The 15,463-nt window shown below is 30.1% G+C and overlaps 1 protein-coding gene across 1 annotated transcript in view; it reads right to left on the bottom strand.

Moving 5' to 3' along the window:
* Nucleotides 1-6,211: 6,211 nt before the first annotated feature.
* The window catches only part of LOC122268200 (uncharacterized), a 30,664-nt gene continuing 21,412 nt past the window's right edge, over nucleotides 6,212-15,463 (bottom strand). Inside the window, exon 2 of the mRNA XM_043052575.3 lies at nucleotides 6,212-14,724. Coding sequence (XP_042908509.2) covers nucleotides 9,611-14,500 — 4,890 coding nt within the window. The 5' untranslated portion in view covers nucleotides 14,501-14,724 and the 3' untranslated portion in view covers nucleotides 6,212-9,610. The remainder of the gene's footprint in view (nucleotides 14,725-15,463) is intronic.

Here is a 15,463-nt window from a genome sequence, read left to right as displayed (position 1 = left end):
CTACCACCCAGGATATCCCGTTGTTTTTGTTTATTTATTAGAGACGAGATTGAGTTTTTTTTGGAGGTCCGAGTTCGAAATACATGGGATAACTTAAAACCCGAGTACGCCAGATCCCGAGAGATACGTTGGATAATTTCGTTTGTCCTTTGTATGAGGATAATTAATCTTTAAAAAATATACATTAACAAAAGAAATTGCATAATTATAGATGGATAATTTGCAAAATGCATGTGATATTAAGTAAAAGAGGGAAAGACTTATTTTAATGGCCTATTTCCCCTCGGTCTCAGAAATGGCAGAATTACTATACTCTCATATCAGGCAATCTGCCCCAAAATTTCGAAGTCAGGATAATGAAGGGGTGAGTGTGAATAGAAGACCTGACATGAGCAATGGTCGACAGAAGAGGTTTTCTCGGGATTACTCTAAAATTTTGCTTGACTTGTATGCAAAGTATACTAGGTGGTTAAGGAATTAAGGAAGGGAAACTGATTAATTATGCACAGTTACAAGTTTTTCACACATGATATAGTCGGAAAGATCGCTCAGATTTTAAGAAAAAGGACAATAACACTATTTAAAAATAAATATAATTCATTATTAAAAATTATATTAAGGGAAGCTGATATTTGAAAAATAATACATTTTTGCTCTAAATTTTTGACTGTGACGCAATTTGAACTAATCAATAAAATTCTCACGATATAATAAATCAGATAAAGAGCTCAATTCAAACAATTATGACCACTCATTGCTTATAAAAGTATACTATATTTTTATTAATCTGTTATTCAATATAAAAAATATGAGTGATTAGGAAAAAATCCTTGATAGCGATATAAATCCTGTCCTAGTCTATACATAATAATAAAAGCGGCTGTGTGTGTGTGTGTGTTTGTAATCACAATATATCGCCCCAGAAGCCTCGCCCAGGCACGAAACTCGGCACATAATTGCGTTTTGACATAATGAAGAAGTATTTTTTTTCTTTTTCAAAAATTTGGATTAGTTATTTAGTTATCAGTCATTTTGTAAGTCTATGCTTATCGTCTGCTTTTTCGGCTTCAAAGAGCCATATTCAAAAAACTATTAAAAATTGCATATACTTTTCCCCACTCTTATAAATGTATGCTAATGCGAACCTTACAATTGAAATATTAATTTTCGACAACTTAAACCAATAATATACGAAGGAATTAATAATTTAATTGTAAAGTTCGCATTAGTTTACATTTATTAAAGTGGAGAAAAGTTTAACTTTTGTATTAAAAATGTGGCAACATATTCGATACGTAAATAGAACGCTTCGCTTTGATATATTTGTCGCTGTTCATAATTGTTATAATAAGTTTTTCTTCTTCTTTCCACGCTCTATTTTTTTTCTTAAGCGAAGACGATAATTTTTGTAGCGATATTGTAGTACTTTGTACAACTAAAAATTCTTTTCACAACACTTTAAAAATATTTACTTTATTTTCTTTATATATACAGAGAACAGTCGGCAAAGAATTCGATTAGGTTGAAAAACATTTCGCTAAAAAGGAACGAATTCCAAAAGAAAAAGTAAACAACTTAAAGAATAAAAATGCTGATGCCAGCCAATTTTTTGAAAGTTAACTTAGAAATAACAAACCAAACGATTTAAATAACAAACCAAACGATGTTAACAAAATGACGTAGAAAGCGCAACTAGATCAAAATTATACAAGCACAACTAGATCAAATTATAATACCTGAGTGCTTGACGTAACAGATATAGAAATAGAATTTGATACCATAAAAAATTATGTAGAAATAAAAATTGATACCATAAAAAATTTATTCGTTTTCGTGTTCTTTCATGTATTTGGCATTTTAGTTTTTTTTCCTTCTTAAGCGTTGTAGCTATATAATTTCAAACATCCTCAAGAGCTATAACACATCTGCAGCAGAACTGGACATGAAGACAAAATTGCAGGACAGGAACACTTTAATTGTCCACTAATCTTCAGATTTCCTGCTATGTTTTAAAAAACTTTATTTGTGAAAACCTTCAGCGTGGCGGACAGCTGGCCGCCTTAGGCGGCTAGTATTAAATAAAAGAGACTCGTAATTTTTATTTGAGAATTAAAAACGTTTAACACGATTATTTAAATTATGACGCATACATAGAACAATTAAAAACTATTAAGCTGGTGAAAAAAATATTGAAATGATTAAAAATGTTTCGCTCTTATTTATTTATTAATATTTTTCCTTTTAGGTATTTAAGCAAGTTAAGCGCACTAACGTGCTCTCACAAAAAATTAAAAATCCCTTTTAAAATGCTTCAGATACTTTGCTAAATACTTGGTAAAAATATATTTTTTATTACATGATTTTCATTATTATCTCCAACAACTCTTACTAATCAATAAAATTGTAGTATTTTTTTTCATAATTTGGCCAGCTTGATATTTGAATTTCTATATGAAGTTCAATGCCCAAAATTAAAACAAAAAATGGACCACTCTGAATAACTTTTGTATCCCTAATGATTGGATTTTCACGTTCTAGGTTCCTAAAAGTTTGAGAGAATGATTTCAAATATGCTAATTAATTAGTGCAGACGATATTTAAAGTTACAAAAATGTACTTTTTCAGAATAAACATGCCTCTTTTGACGGAATCAAATTTCTGACCCCCAAAATATTAGGGACCCCTTAATGTTAATTTTACTTTTTGCGTACTTCTCTATATCTCAAGAACTTTTTAAGTGAATCGAAAAACTTTGCTTATAATTACAAAATTCATTTATCCAAAGTTAATTCCATGCAGAAAATTTTTTTAGTAAATATTTTTAATACTTAATAATGATCGAAAACATTTTTGAGTTATAAGATATAAATTTTTTTTGCATCATTTTAAGGAATTTAGTTTTACATAGCAAAATCGATTGAAATAGAAATTAAATTAGAGAATTTTAATTTATTTAATAACTTTATACGTTGTTATTTTTGCTCTCAGTACTTAAATTTATAGTTTCTTTTTTTTCAACTCTGATCTGCATCAATGATTTTTTTTGAACAAATAAAGTGATATAAATCGTCAGTTTTAATCGTTTGATTCAAATCATTGACATCCTGTAACATAATTGTAAAAATTGAAAAGATTTTGAATTGTGGGATAAACAAATTTTTATATTTCTTTTAAACAATGCAGTTTTTGATGGCAAAATAGGAGCGGAATCTGCAGAGTAATGCCCAAGAAATAAAAACATATAAAATTCAGTTATATGTTCTATAAAAAATAATTATCCTGGATTTTAATTTAATTTAATTTAAGAGAATTATATTTAATTAAAAAGACTTGTTACTTTACAATTCAATTATATCTATGATTATTAAATTAAGCAAAAAAATATATTAAAATATCTAAAATAGTTGGTTTAGCATAAAAAAATAAGAAATCATCAGTAGCATTATGTTGAAATTATGCTTGAAAATTGTTCAGAATTACAAAACAAACAAAAAAATAAAAAAAAATAAATTTACTTTTTCATTTAATGCTTTTTCCCACACATTCTGAAAATTTCTTTTAACTTTAGATTAATTTTCATTTTAAAATAAAATAAAGATTTACTGGTGCAGTTTTGGTATCGAACTTGCAGCTTCTGTGACTGCTCTAGTTTTCAATTTTTCGGTGAATTTTTGTTCTACCGATTTCCCTTCGCCAGATTCATGGCTGACGAACCCAGCTTGTGCATTTAAAAACATCATTTTTGAATATCACACGTGTAACGCATTCGAACTTTCAATGCTGGGAACATCTTCAATTCTCCTCATTAATTTAAAAATGTCATCTTCAAAAGCCCACCTTTTCTTCTCTTTAAGAGCATAAAACAAAACTTCTTTACTAAGAAATCAAACGACGATTGACAATAATGGATTTATAAATTAATTATGTGCGATATATTAAGACACATAAGAATGTGAAATGCGTTCCTTGTAACTTACAAGCTTCTTTTTTTAAACAAGTTCATATAGACATCGATATCAGTCACTAGAGCGATCTAGTTCTTGTTTCATTTTTCAGTTTCGAATTATGGAGCATGAGCAGTTAATCCTTATGAAAGAGGAAAGCTATGATTTTTCAATCATAATATTGGCGAGATTTTTGATTACATATTATCATGCCAAAGATCAATCTAAGATAACCCCTTTAGTTCTTTTCTATGTAAGGCTACCTGCCCCGGATGTTCCTTTCAAAGTGTTGGGATGGTATTTTTGGTGATATTTGGTGGTATTTTCGGTGAAACGACCCTAGAACCATTACCATTTCATTTATGAAATTAAATTTTTTTAATCGATGAATATTTAGTTGAAGTATGAAGGTATGAAGATGATATTTTATGAAGAATAACCTAAGATTTTCATATAAATTTAATGATGAAATTTCGGAGATTAAATTTTAAATCATCTTTAATATTTATACCCTTTGCACTTGGGAATTTAAGAATATTTTATCGGCAAAAATAAATCGTTTTAAATAGAAGAATTTCTACCAATATTTAATACTATTTTCAAATAAATCTAATTAAAGAGTTAGCTTTAGGTAAAGAGTTAGATATCTGCACGACATTGATAAGGACTAAATTTTAATCAGATAGTCGTGTTTTTTTAATTGAATGGAGGAAAGTAGGTAATAGTTTTGCATAACGTTCATGAAAAACTGGTATTAGTCTTGAATTATGTTGAAGAAAAAGGGTGTTAGTCTTAAATTATGCTGAGGCAAACTTGATATTAATTTTGAATTATGTCAAGGCAACTGGATATTAATCTTTAATTATGTTGAGCCAACATTAGTTTTGAATGATGTTGAAGCAACTGGTCATTAGTCTTTCATTAAAAAAAATGAGTGTTAGTCTCGAGTTAAGTTGAGACAACTTGATATTAGTCTTCAATCATGTTGAGGAAAATGGGTTTATTCTTTAAGTTGAGGCAGCAGGATATTAGTTTTGAATGATGTTGAGGCAACTAAATGCTTGTCTTGAATTATATAGAGGCCACTAAATACAAGTCTTTATTTAAATAAATAGCTGAAACTGATAGTAGTCTCAAATTATTAAAAAACTGAGTATTTTACATGTATAACTTCTGAGATTAAAATAATACATAAAAGTAATTTAATGGAAACGCTGTTAAATTGCGTGCTTAAATATTTCAGTAAAGTCATGAAACTGTCATAGCATTTTGACTTTAATGCACGTCCGAAAGCTTAATTAGTTACAAAAATCTCGTTATTCTAAAATGAATGAAATAATTTTTCAAAGAACTTTCTGTTACATGCCAAAATGAAGTTTTGGACTTACTGAAGTAAATTAAAATAAAAGTATTTCTTTCGCTAAATACCTGATATTGTAATGTGTTAATTAAGTTTTAAAGTCTTAGACCAGTTATTATTAAAACTTGCATATTTCAAAATGAATTAGTTTTTCATTTTATATACATCATTGCGTAGCATCTTATATTATTTTCATAAAATTATATTGCTCAGAAATTGTGCTTTAGGCAAAATTTAAAAAATATTTTGGGTCTGTAATGTCAAATATTAATATAGTAAGATATGTACTAATAACTATTCAAAATACAATTTTATTAACTGCATACTAACTCCTAATTCTATACACAAATACATGTCCTTAACACACATATAAAGAAAAATTTGAACTTGGTATAAACTAGAAATAATATATAAAATACAGTCATTGAATGTAATATCTATGCAATGCAGTACATTTACATAGAATATTTTTTCTCTTAACAACACCCTATAATGCAGTCAGGAAGTTGTATTTGAAATATATAGTTGTCAAAATAGAGAGAAAAAACAAAACTCAGAAATAAGTTTTCACGTCATATCTATAAGAAAACATATATTTAAAATAAATACGAATACTTTAATCCAAAATTCTTTAGGTATAAAAATAAAAAATAATGTTGCTAATTAGACGCAATGCATTATATATATGTAATACAGTACATATATAGAACAAGCAAAAATGTATACAAATTTTTTTTTTCAACATCCTATTTGAGTTGTCAAAAAGTAATTTTTGGGAAAAAAGTACTAAAAAAATAAAAGAAAACTTCAAATAAAATTCCTTTCATGCATATTAAATATATATATATATATATATATATATATATATATATATATATATATATATATATATATATATATATATATATATATATATATATATAAAGAGAGAGAGAGAGTGAGAGACAAAAAGTTAAAAGTTATACAGATAAATGCAAATTTAATTCTATATACATAGAAAAGAAAACTTAAACATGGCATGTAATATAAATTATGTTTGTGAGCGAGATTAAGTATATTATACACAATCTAAAATCGATTTTTTAACTTATTTTTCTTTAACATCCTATGAAAGTCGTTAGGAATTTAGTGTCTTTTTTTCAATAAATAAAAAATCGTGACAACTCATATAGGATGTGCAAGAAAATGCTTTAAAACCAGATATATGATTTTGCATATTTGTTAATTACACTCTCAGAAAATTGGATTCAACGTTGAACCATAATATCTGTACTTTGAGCCATAATAGGGAGCAAATTTGATGCTCCCAAAATAAAGTGTTAGACTCAACTATGTTTCTCAGCAAGTTGAATCATAGTATTGCGTACACGGTTAGAGTTTTCATTCTAAAATTATGGTAAAATAACTGGCAACAGTCTGTCTCTCCAACTAACCTAATTTACGGTAAAGAACATTTTTTACCGTTGAAGTTTTGAAACCGTTTGCAACTAGTTATATGCATGAACCATTTACAATTAGTTAACCGTATGTATGGTTAAAAAACCATACCTACAGTTTTTTAACCATTTGCAACTATCACAAAACCGTGAAAAAGAAATTTAATTGGACATTGGATACAGTTTATTAGCTTTGTGGTGCTGTTACTTACGCGTGAATGAGAGTATCGTATTCTAATGAACCCGGATCATTAATTGGGATAGTTTATTAGTTTCGTGGTGCTGTCACTTACGCGTGAATGAGAGTATCGTATTCTAATGAACCCGGATCATTAATTGCGATAGTTTATTAGTTTCGTGGTGCTGTCACTTACGCGTGAATGAGAGTATCGTATTCTAATGAACCCGGATCATTAATTGCGATAGTTTATTAGTTTCGTGGTGCTGTCACTTACGCGTGAATGAGAGTATCGTATTCTAATGACCCCGGATCATTAATTGGGGTAGTTTATTAGCTTTGTGGTGCCGTCACTTACGCGTGAATGAGAGTATCGTATTCTAATAACCCCGGATCATTAATTGGGAGAAGAAGGACACTGGAGACTCTTCGTGTGTTGAAGGGAATGGGGAAAATATTGTGGCGTCAACACTTGGACTCGAACCCCCGTTTTGTCGGTCATGAAATTGACAGATTAGACTTATATTAGCCGGTTATAATATGGAACTAAGTGGCTTCATTAGGTGGGCTTAGTTGCTGCGATAAAATTCTGGTTGCTTAACCATATTACATGAAAGCAATTGATAAACGATTTTTCTCACTGTTAACAGTTCGGATACCATCTTATTTATGACTATTTGGCTGTTTTATTTGAATATGGTAAAATGACAATTAAATAAATTGTTATTTAGCCATTTTTTCAGAAAAATTTCTAACACTGTATAATAAAGTTCAATTTGATGCAACCCACATAAAGTGTTAAATTTTATTTCGTATCTGTACAAGTTGAACCTTTGTATTGTGTAATTAAGTTTTAGTAATATGATAATATGGTTCAACTTAAAATGATATTAACATTACTGTGAATTTGAACGATATTATGGTTCAATACGCTTACAAAATTTCAATAGTACACTACATTTGAATTTTTCAAAAACAATTTATCAAATATTCAAAAATAAAGATCACATTTCTATCACTGAAAATTAAGTGAATTTTAAAACATTCTAATATAAAATTACTTCGACTGAAACATACGGTTTTATCCATTATGTGAGCAAATAACAAAAATTTCTCAAGAAAATGCATTTTTTACTTATTTAATAATTGTTTAAATCATATTAGAAGCAGAAAAATTCCAGCAAACTACTATCACCTTAAAACTTATTTTCTTGAGGTTTGTTTGAAACAGCAACATTTAATAAAATGTATAGAGCTCAAAATGCTTATTTAAAAAATTGAGAGTAACTTAAAATGTGTGCTTAAGGAAGATGACATATGTCAAAATATGAATATTGATTGAAATTAAATTTGGTATGGATTGCCATATATTACTCGCGTGTTACCTCACAATTTACAAATATATTTTAAAAATGGAATGAGCTATAAACTTTAAGTATGAAATTAATTTAAAACAATTAGTATTATGTGTCTATAAAATTATTATTTTTAAAGTATTCTTAGCCTTTATAAACTTCAATTTTTTAACAATGAACAAAAATTTGAAAATAATATGAGTTAAATTTTAAAAAATCTATTTAATTCTTAAAAATAAATTTAAATTATTATTAGGATTCACCTCTTAACTTATAAAAATCCAAACTGTTGCCAACTAAAGTGATGAAATTTTTGAACCTAATAACTATGAATGTATATATAAAACAGAAATAGATAACAAATCAATTGCTCAACAGATTGTTTCATTAATCAGAGCACAAATTTTAAGGATAAAAGAGAGCATAATAAAAAAATGTTTTTTTTGTCTTAGAACGCATGACATTAAACGTAAATAGTATTTTTGTAATAATAACGTAATTTTTCGTATGTAAAAACAGTCTAAAAATATAACAGAAGACTAAGATCTAGAACATTCTTTTTCTCAACAACTGTTAAACGTAGAATATCGTGCTTAACACAAAAAAAATTATCATTGGAATTCTGAACAATTAGCAAAAGTTCCTTCCCTCAATAGAAATTCTTTACCCTGATAGTGGAATAAATATTTTAAAGCAGCTTGCTTCATCCCCTAGTTTCAACCCCTCAGAATGTTTGTGGGGAATAAGGAAAAATTAACTAAAAAAAGCAGAATAGAAAACAGTTAAAGAATCAAAGGAAGATTCGATAAAAATATGGAACTGAGGAAACTATCGACGCTCCTAATTCTTTCGTTCAATCTGTGTGAATACGGCCTCAAATGATTATTAATGCTAAAGATGATAGCATTTACAACTGATTTATCTGTATAATATTGTGTAAAGATAAGAAATCTTGAAATAAATTTTAATTTATGATTTCTATTTTTGTTTTCTTAAATAAAGCATTTGTTTAAAGTTTCAAAATCATTTTCTGTACTGTATTTTACGCAGACCTATAGTCCCTTAGGCCGTCACCAAAGTTCAAATATTAAAGTTCCAGTAAACGAAAAGTCACTGTAGCAACATCCCGCAATAGGCCAGGAGGATATCGAGGTTAAGGCAGCACAAAACCGTGACCAACTATAATGTGACTTTAAATTCAAATCTTGTTCTATCAGATATTAAAGTATGAACTTCTGCTAATGAGATATTGTGAATATTTTCTATCGGATACACGCATTTACTCAAGTTACATATCAAGCACTGATGCACTCGAAAACAGCTATTGTTTATAAGTGTTACTTATCATCTATAAATGGATACTGAGACAAAACTTCTAAACGTTTTTCGGGAGTATAGTGAACAAGTGATTCAAAGAATTTCAATGTTAAATTATGCTTTTCCTCCGAATTCTTAATGTTAGCAGCAACTTTTTCTTCTCTCGTCTTAGCTTTTTCATTTCTGGCAATGCAGATTTCTTCATAAGTGTTTATGGGATCACCACTCGATGTTTGAGAGCAACCGATTTCTCTCAAGTGTTCTCTACACAACACCAGCTCATAACTGCCCTTGTTGTCTTTTCGAGCAGTCCTTCCTTTGATTTGTGTTTCTTCTTTTTCATCCAAAGAAAAGAATGTTTGAATAACGTGCACACCTCCGTTCTCTTCCACGCTACGGTCGTTCGATTTGTAATCAATTCCTCGACCCATAGCTCTAGTGGCCAAAGTCACTGTTTGAGAAACGCCAGCTTCATTGATTCGCCATTCCATAGCAGACGATTCTTCATTCCCAATCAAAACATACAAGCGATTGATATTACCACGATATTTTTCTTCAAATGCTTTTACTTCAATATCAGTATCAAAAAATACGAGAACAGCGCGATTATGCTTAATGTTTTCCAAGAGATGGTCGAATATTGTCGAATGCCAATTGCTTTCTGAATCTTGTACGATGAAATGCTCAGTTGATTTGAAGACGAGCTTGCGTTCTCCGAAAAACGATGGCATCGCTGACATAGTTTTTATGCCATAGTTTTTCATAGCAGTTTTCTCTGATTCGTCCAAAGTCATTAAGGTACCGCTCACTCCTAAAATAGAATTGTACCTCAACGGTAAGTTTGCGTAAGATAGTGAACCATAACCTAACTTCAAATAACCATAGTTTATGTAATATTTATCGTCAAAATTTTCTTTTTTCAACCTAAAGTAATTGAATATGTTATAATAATTGTTATAAGTAGTCGAGCTATATATACCGAGGCTGTTCCTGCAGCAAATCAGTCCGTAAAAATCTATTTTGTATCGTTCAATAAACCAAACACTCTCATTTTTTTGCTTCGATACACTAATAGCATTTGAAACCATAATTTCTAAATGTTGCTCAAATAAAGAATTGGTATTCGCTATGAATGTTTTGAATTCGGCGTACTTTTCATCTTTCAGTATTTCAGTAATAAAATCTCTTACTTTTTCCTTCACGATGCTCTTTTCGTATAAACCTCCTTCAACTATTTCCCACAATTTGGGTTGAATTTCTCGTAATGCTGGCATACCTATATTGACACATGGGTTATAAGTCATACCATAAAAATTATCCGAAAAGAAAACATCAACTTCGTCAATCAAAAGAACGGGAGTCGAATGGCTTTCAGACACCCTGATGCTTTGCGGATGTAATTTATTTAGAATTAAATCAGTCATGACAGAATTCATACTTTCTTCGGTGTTATCAACTATAAGTTTTAAAGAATCAAAAACTATGTTATCAAATGTCTGGTAATTTATCTCATTCTTTATTTGAAATCTTGAGAATAACTCAAAAAAATTGTCGAATGCCATTTTATCACGCAGTGCCAAATATCTGCTGTAACACACCACATTAGCTTTGTTGCCAGTCAATGCAATTACAGCACCGAGAAGACCGAAAATAACTGATTTTCCTTGGCCAGTCAAGACTTGTGCGAAATGTTTTGGTACACCTTTTTCCAGATTATCCACGCCTAAAAGTCTAAGAATGCACAGAATTTGAACGCAATGTGGCTCGATTTTCTTCTTGATATTTAAAACATCCTTAGATTCTATAATGATCCAAACAGCTGCTACTTCAGCGAGTAAGATTGGTACAACAGTCTGCTTGAAAGATGGCGTCCACTGTTCTAAAGGCAAACATTCCTGTTCCTCAATATCTTTTTCTATTTCACCAAGAATACCCGGTATATCTAATTGTTCTAAAGATCCAAGTTTTTCAGAATATAGATTAAAACAACTTTCTAAAATACTTCTGTTGATGCTAGTGTTAAAACCTTTTTCTTTAGCCTCCATAACTTCCAATTCACATAATTCTAGAGCACGTTTAATTCCAATTTGGTTTTGCTTTCGAGCATAGAGGAAAAAGTTTTCGACATTATCTAACCGTTTCTTAAACTCCTCATAGCTATCGCTGTACATTACCACACTGTGAAAAGGCCAGGTGCAATCTCGCCGAAAATGTTCCAAATCAGTGTAATCAGCTTGATCTTCGAAGTGGGTAAAAGAATGTCCGATAGCAAGAAATAGATCCCCGATTGCATTCAAGCAATCTTCGTCGCTCCAATGTTGTTTTACGAAGATCACGTGCATGATGTTTAACAGTTCCTTAACGGTTTCGATTAGAAAATGTTGAGGGACTATTATGTTTTTCTTTTTCAGAATTTGAACGAAGTTTTCAGGATCCTTTACAATATATGATGTTATGTGGTTTTTAACTACACTTACAACAACTTTACTTAAATATTCAGCATAACAAGCATTTGATATTAGCCATGAAAAATCAATACCTTTAATATGTTTTAAGAACTCATTATAAAATCTAAAAAATCTGATGGCTAATTTTGTCTCAGAGCACTTAGTCAAACCAATTTCAACAAGTTTTAATATCTTCTTTAGAATTGCTTCCATATCATCTTTAAATATACTGCAAGGAATCGGCAGATTTTCCAAAATATTTTCCCGTAATTGCCAATATTCGTTATATATATCCATTAAACTGGAAAAATAATCAGATAAATCAGTTTTTTCGTCGGAATTCAGAATGTTGTTAATAAAGTCCATCTGCTTGTCTAGTATATTATGATCGATATCAGTCAGAATTGAACTGACGTCATTAAAATATGGCGATAACTGCATAATGAATTTTATTATATTAAGAGTAGCGATGCGAAACGATTCATAACGATCTTCTTTTGCTTCTTTAATGAACTTTATAAAGCCTTTGAGGACATATAATGACAGTTCCTTAAATTTATTGCTAGATTCACCACACAATAGAGGAGCAGTACCACAGTCTACAATATATAGCCATACAAGGCGATCCTCTGGTATAGTTTGAAAACTTCCATCTCTCCCGTAGAGAAAGTCTTTTATAGATTGCAAGAGGCTATTATCCCCTTCCAACATCATGAACGAATATTTGAATCTTCTCTTATTTGAATAGGAGCCAGGTTCAAAGTGATCCAAAAGTTTGAAATATAACTTATATTGGTTTTCAAGGGAACTGTTGACGGCAGACTTCGAAGTCCATGGAATGGAGCTTTTTATTTTGAAATGTCCTTTTTCTTCTTTTAGAAGCTTCTGTGGTTGTATGTCTGCTTTAGCAGCTATTTCAGTGATAATATCTCGGAAGTTCTTCAGAAGGAAGGAGTAAACGGGATGGGTCAAAGGTACAACTTCTTTCACTGATTTGTGATTCAGCAATTGGACTTTGGAATAAAATTTTTCCCACAAATATTTTATAAAATCCAGCGGAATAATTCTATTGGAGAAACTGCTCTCTTCGTGGGCGACGGTAACTGCATTTGAAAATAACTCAATGTCTTTTCGGTTTATGAACAGTATTTTGTCATTTGGTAGGTCAGCTACAGAAAGAATGTGACAGAGGAGATATGAATTCTTTGTAGGGCAGCATTTAATTAAATTCTGTTTGTGATTACTAATTCCGAGGTCACAGATAGTGCGTACGGTGTCAAACAAATTCCTTGTGAGTGGGTTTGAATCACTACTAAACTTTGGGAAATATTCATTTCGAAAGTACAGTTTATTTTCTACTTTCTCGAAATACTTTGCGCAATTCTTTATCACAGGTGAAATATATTCGTTTTTAAGTATTTCCTTTAAAAACATTAAAGGTTTACTCAAAGCCAATCTGTAAGATTTCGTTATTAAGAACAGTTGTAGAAAATCCTCAGCGCATTCAACACTATTCGATATTGTTGCACTCCTTTTTTCTAATATTTGTAGGAAACTGCTATAGACCTTATATTTTTTAAGCATTAACTCGTCTTTTAAGACCTCGGTAATAAAAATATTGTTCAGCAACATTCGTTTATTGTTTTCGAAAGATTCGCGACTCAGCTCTATGTCTGCTATTATTTCAATTCTTGCAATAAATCTGTCATTGTTTGACACCAATAAGCATTCATCTCCCAATTTGCCTAAATTTAATTTGTAAGGAGGGTTTGTGTTTTTTAAAAAAAGTTGACCCGTATAGATAAATCCATTGCCATCTTGTACTTTTCTTATGTGTTCATTACCATCAGTGCTCACTGATTCACTAATGTTACTAACATTTGGTTTGTTAGGAACATTAGGTTTGACACGGGCTTTCGGTTTATTAGGTACAGCTGGAGGTGGTTTTTGTTTAGAATTTGAATCAGAGCTGGGCGAATTTATAGCGTTCGGATGTCTATAATCATTTGTCGTATAAATAGAAGACTGAGACGTAGCACCTGCATTTGGAATTTCAGCAACTTCATTTGGTAGTTTTTCTACGGTGCTTTTTAGAATTGGGGTGATTTGGTTTGCATCTGATTTTTTATTTTTTTCTGAACTATTTGCGATTTCTTTGATGGTTTCTTCTGTGCTTTCATCAGAGACAGCAGAAAATGATTCCACTTCCTTTGGTTCTTTAGGTTCAATTTTCATTCGATCTGACTCTTTTGCGGAAAAATTTTCCTCTTTTGCACCAAGTCGGTTAAATTTGTTTAAAATGTCAAAGAATTGAGATGGTTTAGATTTCTTTTTTAAGTCTTGTCCATGCCGCTCGTTTTTAGAAAGTTTTTTATCATCTTGACTAGAGTTGCCCGTAATATTCTCCTCAGATTTCTCATTAGGTGATTCATTAGTTTTGTCTTTTGGATTCTGGCTATCCATAGTTTGATTTGACTGATTGTGAAATCGCAACTACTTCTTTTAATTTTTGTTCGACGTTTGTAAATTATTCATCCTAGATTTTAAAATCTCTTATTTATTGTTAGAAGAAATTTTCTTTCCGTACCGGAAAGCTACTTGGAAGGGATGTTTTCATTTATTACATTTGAGCATCGCCTAAAGATACCATCAGTAAGAAGCAATCAACCACTTCAGATATAAAACACCTAAGGGAAAGAAATAAAATTAATGACAGTGAAAAAAAGAATTTTAAGAAATATTCGAGTTCAATATTTTACACATTAGAAAAAAAATGAGATTTAAATTAAATGCGTTTTTTCAATTTATTTTATACCACATTTTAAAAAAGACAGTTTTAATTTTAGTTTAGTGTTTCTCAGTGTTTAATTTAGTCTAATGTTTCTTTCCACTTATTAAAAAAGACAGCTTTAAATTAATCAATCGTTTTGAAATCTGTTTCTTTCCACATGTTAAGAAAGACACTTTTAAATTAAATATTTAACCATCTATTTCCTTCCAAGACAATTTTAAGTAACCTATGTGTCTTGCAATCTGGTGCCGTGTATTTTGGACATTTACTTTTAATGGTGTGAATAAATATTTGCATCGAAAAAACTCTCTTAATTTTTACTGTTTATATAGACCATTAACAGGTAACGTTTGGGAAAAGTTTTAATAATTAACTTTAAGTACAGGAAATGGAAACGAACATCATTATTAGACTAGACAGCTGTTGTTCTAAGACAGGAGTGGCGAACCTTTATACACCAATGTGCCATTTTTTCAAAAAAAACTGTTTAATGATGTCATAGACGTGCCGTCAAGTAATTTTGACTTCGTGATTATTGGGAAAATAATAATACTAAATACTATCAACTCAAAACCATTTACATTGAAAAAATAATTACATTTTGCAATGTCTCAGTTATAGGCGTAATTCAACTT

The sequence above is a fragment of the Parasteatoda tepidariorum genome, chromosome 2, assembly GCF_982258835.1.
Source record: "Parasteatoda tepidariorum strain Cologne lab strain chromosome 2, Ptep-v5.0, whole genome shotgun sequence".
In the NCBI taxonomy this organism is placed as follows: domain Eukaryota; kingdom Metazoa; phylum Arthropoda; class Arachnida; order Araneae; family Theridiidae; genus Parasteatoda; species Parasteatoda tepidariorum.
Note: the sequence above shows the minus strand (reverse complement) of the source record. Positions and strands in the feature narration are given on the sequence as shown.